Here is a 12,266-nt window from a genome sequence, read left to right on the forward strand (position 1 = left end):
TAGTAGATAAGCCCCATATAATGGGGGTTTATCTGTTATCTGCTAAGTAACCTGTGCCTTTTCTCCTTTGAATGGTTGCTCCCATGGCTACATAGCAGCTTACTTATATAAACTATAGTAGTCTTTCTGAGGCAAACACACCAGTTGTAGCAATGCAGGGCAACAGTACATTATATTGTTATTACTTTTATACACTTTCATTTTTTGGTGTTACTGTTCCTTTAACCAAGAGAGCAATGTTTTAATGTACAGTTATGTGACCTCTTATGTATCTTATCTTATTTCTAAGAAACTTCAATTTAAAAGAAGACTATTTCTCAATTTAAGATAAGAATTCTAATTTTTCATAGACTTAAGGTATGGTGATACAAACTACAAAAAACCCTTATCTGACAACCCCTTGGTTCCAAAAATTTTGGATAATACAGCCTATACCTGTATTTCAAATATAGTTGTTTTTTATCCAGAGTTGTTGCTCAACTATCTTAATAGCCTGTGGTCACGGAAGGGAATGCTGGTGAGCATGTACCTGATACTAAAATACATCAAAATGGAGGAATCAGAATATTTTTCAGAATATCCTTCATTTGCAGAGTAAGACTAATACTGTGTAGACTAGTCAGCTGTGTTTCTGATAGAAGCAGTAAGCTTACAGTACAAATTAAAGATTCACATCCTGATAACAATATAAAATTTGAACCATCAGTTTTTATTTGTTGGCTTAAAGGAGAATGCAAGTCAAAATTTAAAAAGCATACTGCCCAATAGTCCTCCTATTGTTTAGTAAAAACGCCACACTTTTGGCTCACCTAATCAAATATTTACTCAGTCACACTTACTTTACATTTTCTAGAACAGGCAGCCATCTCTAAAAAGGTATTCTCCCTTCCTTTCCCTCCTTGCTTCATACTGCACATGTGTTTCATTCCCTCCCCCCTCCCCTCTGCCAGATCCGCTTCTGATTGGCTGGTGGGCATGTGTAGCTCAGAACAGGATCAAGTTACACACATGCTCAGAGAATAGGAAGCCGCTGGCACCTACAGGAAGGAGAGAGAGATTTCAGTGATGTCACTGTAGTCTTCACACTGCTGTAGGCTGCCAGCACCATATCTCAGAGAAGCAAGCAGGGATCTGGGAATTTAGATATGCAGTAAGTACTTAAAAAGAATACCTTTAGACTTACTTTTAATTTATATTAACCTTTCATTGTCCTTTAAGTTGTGTGCTACCTCTCACACCGACACCTGCAACCTGTAAATCTGTGCATGATACATTGCATGCAAGCAATATTCCTACTGTACATTGCAGCAAACACAAAATACAGAAAATGTTATGGTTATCTATTGACGATTCATTGGTTATATACATATGGTCACTGAGAGTAAAAGTTAATAAGATATTCACAACACATTTTGAACTTCAGTTGAAGTTCTCCCTTAAAAAAAATTAGTAAAAACTGAGGCCCTTGGTTTGTGTGCACATTCCATCTCTGCACATTTGATTTATACAAATAGATCAAAGCTCCTTTATCACTATAAGGAACTGGCCTAAACAACATTTATTTATGACCACTTGGTGGTGCTGTGCTACTAGAAGTCTGCAGAGGATGCCACAACGAATGCAGGCAAAGTGGCAGCTTCCACCGCGTACAACTGCAAATATGCAGCAATGCATAAACAATAAGTTACATTTATAATGTTAAAGGAAAAAAAATATAAGATTTATTCTAACCTCCTAGCCTCCCTCTCAAGTGTCAAAATGCATAACCATTCTGTCAGTGCAATATATCAGTTGAGCTTCATGTTTACATAAGTACTGCATTTACTAAAAAGAGCATTCTGACAGTGGGAACATCCTGGGCAATTCTGGATAGATCTAAGCATATATCATTTGGTCACACACACAATGGCCAAACTGCCACAAATGACTGGACTGCGTGAGAATTTCTGCACATGCTACTACTGGCTGACAGATGACCAAACATTAACCACACATGCTAATGGAGATCGCCAGCCAATAGGATTTCAAATAAGAGAGATGACATCTTAAACAACTGATTCAGATCTCTCAGAAACCCCACGCAGGAAAATATGGCCAGCCAGCAATTTACTGTGTAGCCAACCTAACCCTTAGGAAGGTTAATACTTTGTACCCAACTGAAAATGTTCACATAACAAAAAAAAAAATTCCTACACAAAATTAAACTTTTGAGAAGGGAGAAAGAAATTATTAGCTTTACTATGTACATGACAAATCTCCATATAAACACATTTCTAGGCTTTTGTATGAATCCTCTTGTGTCTAACCAGATGAGAACTACGGAAAAAGCACTTCCCGCACTCCTCACACGAGTATGGCCTTTCTCCGGTATGGACTTTTTGGTGCCTAACAAGATCTGAGCTGTGCCGAAAACTTTTCCCACATTCACTACATATATAGGGCCTTTCTCCTGTGTGAACTCTTCTGTGGATAATAAGATTTGAACTGTTTATAAAGCTTTTACCACATTCCTTGCATACATATGGACGTTCCCCTGTGTGGATTCTCTGATGCATTATGAGGTAGGCGCTGCTAATGAAACTTTTGCCGCATATCTTACAGGCATGGGGTCTTTCGCCTGTGTGGGTTCTATGATGAATAATGAGGCTTGCATTCTGAGTGAATGTTTTCCCACAATCAGAACACGAATACACTTTAGGGGGCTTAGGAATTTTTGCGCGGTTAGCCTCTGGTCTCTTGTTTGCTTTATGTTCAGTATAGGAGACAGTTTCATCTCGTACTTGGTCCACACTTGTACTTTTAGCCCTTTTAAAATATCTCCTTCTTATGTGTGTCTTTTGAGTACCAGTAGCTATTTCACTGCTCTTTTCCTCCATTACTTGTACGTTCCTTTTGGGGATCATGTGTTCTTTAACGGGATTTGCAGTTGGGATAATAATACGTGGTTTCCTAGCTAGGATTCCTCTTATACTCAGTGTGGGCTCTTGAGGCAAACTTTGTGGGGAGTCTCCTTTAATGCTTTTAACTTGGGATGCACTATGGGGCCTTTTGATCTGAGAGTGTAACAGACCCCCATTACTGTCTGATTTACTTCCACATCCACCTGTAATAAAACAAAGATAATCAGCATTACTGTAGTAAGCACAGGTTGGAGTTACTGAGCTCTAAAGCACAGGGTCCCCTACAATTGGGAATTATATATTTTTGTATACTGAAACCATTTATCCCTGGCCCTACCAGTTGTAGCAGTGTATTCTCCTACTGAAATTACTTCTCTATACCTACCTCACCAATAGTTATGGTATGCCAGTATGGATTCTAGATTTCTTATTCCATATTATGGTGAAAAAAAAGATTCTGACTTTGTCTATTTAGAGTAAAATATGATAGCTGTATTGAATTACAGCATGGTCAAAATGGAAGAAAATGCTACACTAATTTTAGAGGGTGTCTGTGCAGGAAATCTTTTATCCCAGCACCCTCTATAATTAAAAGCTTCCTGCATTGGGAGCCCTCTGTCCCCGAACCATTTGTAATTAGAACCTTCCTGCACAGAGAGCCCATGTCCCAGAACTCTTTGTAACCAGAACCTTTCAGCATAGGGAGCCCTATCATTTCACATTACCCTTGAGCACAGTGCAATGTTTTGACAGTTAAAAAGAACCCTCACATTAGAATAAGGTAGTCATTGTAAGAACTGTAACCCTATAAAATTACTGACACAGACATGACCGCTACGTGAGTTCTGCACCCCTGGCTTTAGGGGTGCTGTAAACTGACAGTACTGAGGGCTCGGCTCCCTATGCAGGAGGCTTCTGATTAGAGAGGTCAGTTGAATAGAGAATTACCTCAGAACCCCCCCCACCCCCTTGCAGTGACCTTTGACAGAGGAAAAAAAAGAGGCTTTCAAAGCTTCTTTTTCTCAATGGTTCATAAGAAGAAAAAAAAAGAAACTGCAAAAGTGCTCACGAAAACATTTTCGGCAAATTTACTTTACATTTATAATAGCATTTATTATACAGATTTAACTACTATGGGGATTGGCGCACAAAATACTCCTTACCTGATGGAGGACTTGTACATAGTTCTTGTTTTCTTGAGTACAAATTACTACTCACGCACAGCTCTTCTCCTCTGCGAATAAGGGATACAGTTTCAGGCTTCACATAGATGTAACCTGCAACCACACACATTAAGAAATGTAATCAGTTCGACCGGTGGCTGAAAAATGGGAAATATACAAAACATCCAATCCATTAGGAGAAATTACAAGTAAACACAGTGATTACTAATAAATTACTGAGAAACCAGGTGAAACTGTGCCCTTTGCAATGAATAACTATAATCCAGAATTCTCTAATTACAGAAAATACCTCATACAGTAATTGCAAATACTCAAAACTTCCATAAGTGGTGACCATGAATTTTGGCAATAGATATATTCACAGGTAGCTTATTTACCTTAATTATAAACTGATGGCAGTTGCAGCCTGGGAGGGGAGTTTCTCCCTGAAAATAACAGCTTGTATTTTCTGCCAGTCAGTATGCACCAACATCAGCTAATCAATATGTTGACTTAATTTCTGTCAGTTTTAAAAGGGTGATGCATTTACAGCTACAAATGGCTGGTGGCATTACCACACATACCTTCTACAGCAATTAGAATATAATGGAAGAATCAAGGAAGGTGATGTAGAATATACCCTTATTTTTTTTGCTATGTGGCTTTTAAAATATCTCTGAGATACTGTAAGTGGTATGGCATACCATATCTACAGCAAAGTGCTGTGTTGTATAACTATGGAAGACGCCTAGGCAGACTAATGCACAGGTAATGTACAAATTAGCTAGAAACATTACTAGTGGAGACCATGCACTTTTATATCCTTTAATAGTTTGACCTCCCATATGGCTATATTAACTTTGCATACTGAGTTCTTTGCACTCCCTCATTAATTACTATTTATTACCCATATAGGGTTCAGGGTAACATAGCACTAAGGTTCCCCATCACTCACGCCTTAGTTAAGAAACTCTCTCCCTACCCACTACGGTGGGGGTCTGATGAATTTCCCTCATTACATTCTTGCAAGATTCCTTTTGCCTTTCTTCAAAAGACTCTAACTCTTCCACAGAGAAGCACACTGCCACATTATCTGGTTTTATGGAGTCCTGAAAAACAAATTCACATTAGTAAGCCTTCATAAGTCAACAGATAGTATGTTTATTTGGGACAAAACATACCTAACCAAATATCCAAGAATGGAAATTAGCATGTGATTAACCCTTACATGTAGTCGATCGTAGAAACACATTGCAAGCACCTGGAGACTGAGTATCCAGCCACAACCTTGGCAACTGACTTACAACACCGGCATCACAGCCACCCTCTGCACTATTTGGACATTCACCTTTTCTATCTTTAGCAACTCCTGTGTAACTTTGACCCAATGTTTGGTTTGCTAAATAATGAACTTTACCCCCATGCTTTGGTTTATTAACAGACTAAAACATTTCTGCCGTGTATTTTTCACCATCCAGTTCCTTATATTTGCATAAGATGCATGCCCAGTCTAAACACATGATTTTATCCCCACTATACTTCAACCATATGAAGAACTCTGCTCAGACACTGTGGCACTCCGATTCTTTGCTGTTTGGACACTGAGTCTTCACAATTGCACTTCTGGAACTGTGTGCATTTACTGCTGGGACACCCTGAATTCGCGCTGCATTTTGCACTGAATCTGTACTGTTGGAACACTTTCTGCTTTGTATTTGTACAGCTTGACAATGCAATGCAAACAGTTAAAGGAACCATTTATGGCTTTCAAAACTATTTTTTTTTCACTGTAATATCCCTTTGAAAATGCCAACAGTTAAAAGAAAACTACACCTTTCAAATGAACACTAGTACATATTGCCCCACTGCATCATTTACCTTGAGACACCACTTTGTGATCGTTTGTGTGCTCCCTCAAAGATCACCTGAGAGAAAGTAAAGGAGCTCTAACTGCAAGAGGAAGAAGTGTGGGAGTAAAAGAATAAGCTCTGTCCATTCATTGGCTGATGTAACCTAGTATGTGTGCCCTTGGTTTGTGTGTGAGCACAGTGAATTTTACAAGCTGGGGGTTAGTCTTTAGTACTTAAAATAAAAGTTTTCTAATTAGGATTATTTATTGGCACATACTTCTAGAAAAGTAGATTTTACTAAAAAAATGGCATATATATATATAAATATGAAGTAGTGTATTACATATGGACAGTTTAAAAGAGAAGAAAGGGTAAAAACTAAGTAAGCTTTATCAGAAAGGTCTATGTAAATACAGCCATAAGCACTTACAGTAATGTTGTCCTCTATTAAAAGAAACACAGGCTTTCTTGTCTCCTTTTTTGTAAAATTTTCTTCTGGTATCTGACTTCCTCTCTCAGAAAGATCCTTCATTGCAGGGGCTGGAGTCTGCACAGCTTTCTCCTCTCTATTGCTCCCCGCTCCCCGCTCCCACAAGAATGCTAAAAACTCCCTCCCCCCTCCCTTAGGAATGTGTAATCTGAGCTACCAAAGGCTAGCTGCAAACAGGAAGCAACTTAAAATGGCAGCTGCAAACAGAGAAAGCTTATAGTGCTGTTTACTCAGGTATGGTAATGCTTTCTGCAGAATAAATATATTGTTCTATGTGGCAAGTCTAATGGCAGTAAAATGCCAAAATGACTTTCCTTCTCCTTTAAGGCAATATGTTTTTATAGAAACCGACTGATGTTCATGGGTATAGCTTTAAAGAAGAAGAAAACCCTTCTTTTCCATACTTCATCAGTTAATTAGTACCCCCTTGCTCTCCCAGATCGCTAAGTTTATTTTTCAAAATTCTGTTTTTCAAAGTAGTAAATTCATTGTGTAGTTTTCCCCTTCATAAGCCTATTATATTTGCTATCTTTGAAGCACTTACATCATGAAGAGCGACCTTTCAGCCTATCTACACATGAACTCATGTTGTAAAGGGGCTGCCTCTTTAACATACATTAGTAAGGATAAGGAAAAACAAAAAGATCATGATACAAGGAGACAATTAATAACTGTTCTATTAACTGCCACAGAGCAGTTGACAAGTAACTTACTCTTACCTAGACAGAAGTTAAATTATGCAGGAAATAGTATCATGTGGATGCCCTTTCTCACTTCATAAACAATAAAAATCTGCTTTATGACAACAGTCTACCTATTTTTATAAAGACTATTTATTCATTGTCATGTCAGTAATTAGATCTAAAACTGAATGTGTTGCAATTTGTCACCCACTCCTAGCCAAATACAGGTATGGGATTAGTTATCCAGAAACCTGAATTACAGGAAGGACATCTCCTGTAGACTCCATTTTAATCAAATAATTCAAAATTGTAAAACATATTTTCTTTTTCTCTGTAGTAATAAAACAGTAAATTATATATGATTCCAACTAAGATATAATTCATCCTTATTGAAGGCAAAAATGTATATACCATTTAAATGATTTTTTTGTAGATTTAATTTATGGAGATCTAAATTAGGTAAAAGCCACTTATCCAGAAAACCCAGGGTCCCAAGCATGTTGATTAACAGGTCCCATACCTGTATCTAATAAACAGGACATACTTGTTTCATAGTATAGGAAGATATCATTCCAATATCATAATTATCAATTCCCTTTTTCTGGAATGGCATCAAACCATTTCTGAAAAATTACTCCTTAACGCTTCTCATTTACACTTTGCACATGAGTAGCCTTACTTACTTGGCAAGGAAGGCCACACAGAAAGTTTTCAGAAGTTAGAACTGGTCAGAATAATTTTGACATTAACCTGATGCATGTTTCTCTTACCTCCTCGTCATCCAACGCCTGATTACTTTGCTCATCCCCTTTACAGTCGGCCATGTGTAAATACATTCGCAGAGGTCACACTTAATGAGATTGCTGTAGATAACAGAAAGACGAATAAAATGTTCATAACTAATAAACCTTTAGAAACAAAAGCATCACGTGCCTGTGTAAGTCTAGCTTCTAATTTCTCAATGCACAACAGTTAAAAGGAGAAGGAGTGGTAAAATGTTAGGCACACCCAGTGATCACAATCATTTACCCCATACCCTGAACTGATGTTACTGTTATCAGAAAACTACCTGGGGCCGAGGTACTTTTCCGTCAGCACCATGGCGTAATCTTCTCCTGCTTCTTTGCTCTCCAATGGCCCAAGCCATCGCATAAACAGTAGAGTAAAATAGCTGCCTTTCGCATAACGTTTGGCTTTAACTCTACTGCACATTCGCAAGCAATGCAAAGAAGGAAGAATAGTTTCATGGTGCTCACTGAAAAGTACCTCATGCACTGGCTAGGGTATCAAGTAAGTGATAATCACTGGGGTGTGTCAAACAGTGATATAACCCTTCTGTGACTTAACCCTTCTGAAAATATCGAAAGTTACTTAGCTTTCATATGAAGGATAACACTGTAAGGGTAACCAAACTGATTAAGGTGTGCTACAAAGTGAAAAAAACGGCTAATTGTAGCCCCAGGTGCACGCTGAACCCTCCTGCCTGGGTAAAACGATATCAAAGATGAAAATGAAAAAACAGCAGCACTCCGATTATGTTGAAGAAAAAGTGACTTTTACTCAAGTGCACAAGGCAACGTTTCGGGCTTCAACCCAGCCCTTTATCAAGGCTTGATAAAGGGCTGGGTTGAAGCCCGAAACGTTGTCTTGTGTACTTGACTAAAAGACACTTTTTCTTCAACATAACCGGAGTGCTGCTGTTTTTTCATTTTCAACTGTAAGGGTAACCAGTATGCAGTCTAAAAAAAAAAAAAAAAAAAAAAAAAAAAAAAAAAAGAGACAGGTCTCCATGCTCTAGGAGCACTGGCACAAATAAGGGTTTCACCTGAAAACCATCAGCCCTATACTGTGAGTCTGACAAGGGGCTCTGTAACCACCAACTGTTGGTCATGTTGATCAGTTCCAAAAAAGGCAATTGTAAGTGCTGTCAGTGAAGACAGAAAGTCTGGGTCCTGCCAATTTGGAGGGTGTTACAGGGATCTTGCTCTGCCCAATATCAAGCATGTTAGGCACCTCCAGTGATTATAACCACTAACCTGAGACTCATGGACCAGTGCTCCTATTCACTGAAACCTGCACTGACCCAAGGTACTATTATTAAAATACAACTTCATCAATGAATGTGTGTATCTTGTACAAGCCGAGTTGGAAAAAAAATCTGGCTTTTTGCTCTCCTGTGTACATGCACATGGCCTGGGTCCATACAGCTAATCAAGGAGTAAGAAGGTTGCAACGTGGTGCTCCTACAGTAGGAGACAGGGTCGGTGCAGTTATTAGTGAACAGAAGCACTGGCTCAGGTTCGTAGGTAAGTGATTATAATTATTGTGGAGTGACAAATTAGCATCCCCATTGATTATGCCTTTCCTTCTCCTTTAAATTCCAGTTATGCTCCTTAGGGCTCATTCACAATGACATGTATTTCTTTTTGATATTTCTAAATAGACTAAAAATAATCCTGTAGTAGTTGTGGACCGACCTTTTAGTTGAATACCCAAGGACAGTTGGCCTCCTGAACAAAATTTTAACATACACTGATCATGTAGTTTCATATAAAACTTAAAATAGACATTTTTTCCTTTACTAAAAAATATGCTACAATTTGCCCTTTTTACAAAAGTGTAGCATCTGTCAGGCATAGTACATCTTTATACCAGGCCACCATCACTGAAGGGTACTGGGATACTCAAGTCAGGCACCCCAAGAGATTATTTCCTCTATCTGCCATAGTTCGCAATGTTCATAAAGCAGGAGAATCAAAAGGGAATGTAATTTTAGTCAGTCCAGCCCTAGCACTGACAGTTTACACAGAGCAGGTAAGGGAGTGCTCAGGAAATGGAAATAGATTAACAAACTGACAGCAACCCACTCTACTCTCTATGAGCATCCATGCATACTTCCTTGAGGTGTAACATCAGAAACACAATTGCATCTGTGCAACTTTAAGCAGAGGGACGCTATCTGGAGGCAACATAGGCAAGGAGATTCCAAGCACAGAGCAGAAGACAATAGTTTAAAATAGCATTTGGGAGTCTCTGATCTTAATGACAGCATTGACAGGTCTAACAATCTCTACCACTAAATCATTGTTTGAAAATGAAGTTGGATTTGCTATAATAAGCTTTGTGTGTGGGAAGTAGAAGGGGAGTGAAAATAATTAATGTATGCAAAAATAACTTGTGTGCTTTTTCTATGTGTGTCAGTATCACTAAAGCAAATATAGATATCTTGGTCTTTTTTACCCATTATTCACAAATCAGACAATATTTAATCTAGTGGCTTTCGCTTTCCCATGCCATTGAAGTAAATTTTACACCAACACAGAAATCCAGGGCACCCATTAAAGCTGGCCATGTATAACAGTGGCTGCAAACTCAGCTACTTGTGACCAAGACAGCAATCTATGGGCTGAAATGACATTTGACTAGAGCTTTCTCAGAGATTGAGAACGCTGGAAAATCCCACTGGGCAATAATTGCACTGGGCCTTGAAAGAAGTGCTTTTCTAACAAGTCTAGCCATGTGATCAGAATGGCCAAATTAGGTCTCCATATATATAGTAATGCTGCCAGATGAGCATATTATGCAGTGTATGGCCAGAACACCGGTAAGTGAAAACGCCTCAACAATTGAGTAAATAGGTGTGTAAGCCCCTTCAGACAGGAATACTTGATAGGCCTTTTTAGATTTTGGTTCCAAACATACAATATTCCTTTTTTGAGAACATATATTTAGAAGTGGCTGTCTGCTGACTTTGGCCATAGTACCCAGTAGGGCACTATACAGCTACCTATGCTCACTTATTAGCTGCTCTTTTAATAGCCCCCTACCCTGTCCATTTACACTGTTTTGCTCCTAACCAATCCAGTTCATGCATGATTGGTATCATATCCTGAGTGATGACATCTATATTAAAGGGGTTGTTTACCTTTAAATTAACTTTTAGTATGATGTAGAAAGTGCTTATCTGAGATCATTTGCATTTAGTCTTCATTATTTATTGTTTCTGAATTATTTTGCTTTTGTTTCAACAGCTATCTGGTTACTACAGTCCAAATTACCCTAGCAACCAGGTAGGGATTTGAATAAGAAGCTGAGGCATGAATTGTAGAGTTATTTAGCTTTTTGATTAGCAGCTTTCTAGGTATGGTATTTCAGTAGCTATATGGTTGCTAGGGTTTAATTTACACTAGCAACCAGGCAGTGGTTTGCATTAGATACTGAAAGATGTATAGTAGAGGTCCTGAATAGAACTGTAAGTAATAAAAGGTATCAATAAAAATAAAACTGTAGTCTCACACGGTAATAGTTTTTTGGCTGCTGGGGTCAGTATAAAAAGGTGGTAAGAGTCAGAAGAAAGCAAAAAATTCACAATCTAGAAAAAAATGAAGACCAATTGAAAAGTTGCTTAGAATTGCCCATTCTATGTGATACTGAAGTTAATTTAATGGTGAAGTACCCCTTTAAAAATATGTGGTCAGTGTTCAGGAACAGAGGTGCTGCCTGGCTGACCAAAAGGAAAATGCAGCCTGCAGCACTGTAAAGAGCAAGGAACAGCTACAAAAGTGGTGGCTGCTGTCATGAACTGCTGTCTAAAGAGGGATTCTGCACATATTTACCATGACCCACCAGACTGGGCTTTTGTTAAACACAAGTGTACCTTACTGACTGTGCAACATCCAGAAATATACCAAACAAACGTCAAAGTGTTCATGGTAATGTGATATATTCTGCCCTGACCTGTGCACCTGTGAGCTGACACTAACACTAAGCCATAAATTCACTGGGGGGGGGGGGGGTGCATTTTGAATAATAATACTACAGGGTAACCACTGGGCTAATTTCATAACGACGATTTGTAAATATAAACAACAACAAGAATGGAAATAGAGCCAGCAGCGCGTCTCTAGTTACCTGGCCCATACATGACAACGCCAGCCCCCTAGTAGCACAGCTTAGCAATTCTACCTGTACATACACTGCAATAAGGAGCTCGCTTTTATAGCAAAAGGCCATGCCCCTCGCCCGGCCTGACTACTTACAAGAAAAGAAATACAGCTACATGTACACGTACATAATCTCTCCTACCGAGCACAGCAATTCCAGTCTGTTGCACACAGTGAATTGATTGAGACGGGAAGCACAATAACAAAGAGGAGGTATTGTGCGTTCCAAGCCTCGGC

General features: G+C 38.8%; 1 protein-coding gene across 8 annotated transcripts; it reads right to left on the minus strand.

Annotated features, from left to right (window-relative positions):
* Window positions 1-1,179: 1,179 nt before the first annotated feature.
* LOC101732226 (zinc finger protein 35) lies at window positions 1,180-12,266 on the minus strand. Of its 8 annotated transcripts, none has more exons than XM_004910709.4 (5): window positions 12,158-12,266; window positions 7,857-7,949; window positions 5,046-5,172; window positions 4,064-4,177; window positions 1,180-3,103 (listed from the first exon to the last, which is right to left on the minus strand). In XM_004910709.4, the coding sequence occupies exons 2-5, from the start codon at window positions 7,920-7,922 to the stop codon at window positions 2,274-2,276; spliced, it is 1,137 nt and encodes a 378-aa protein (XP_004910766.1). In that variant the 5' UTR covers window positions 7,923-7,949; window positions 12,158-12,266; the 3' UTR covers window positions 1,180-2,273. The 8 variants fall into 8 exon arrangements, 7 of the variants coding, with proteins under 7 accessions (XP_004910766.1, XP_004910769.1, XP_004910768.1 ...); XM_004910712.4 differs by having other exon boundaries at window positions 12,172-12,264; XM_004910711.4 differs by having other exon boundaries at window positions 12,126-12,247.

The sequence above is a fragment of the Xenopus tropicalis genome, chromosome 2, assembly GCF_000004195.4.
Source record: "Xenopus tropicalis strain Nigerian chromosome 2, UCB_Xtro_10.0, whole genome shotgun sequence".
Lineage (NCBI taxonomy): Eukaryota > Metazoa > Chordata > Amphibia > Anura > Pipidae > Xenopus > Xenopus tropicalis.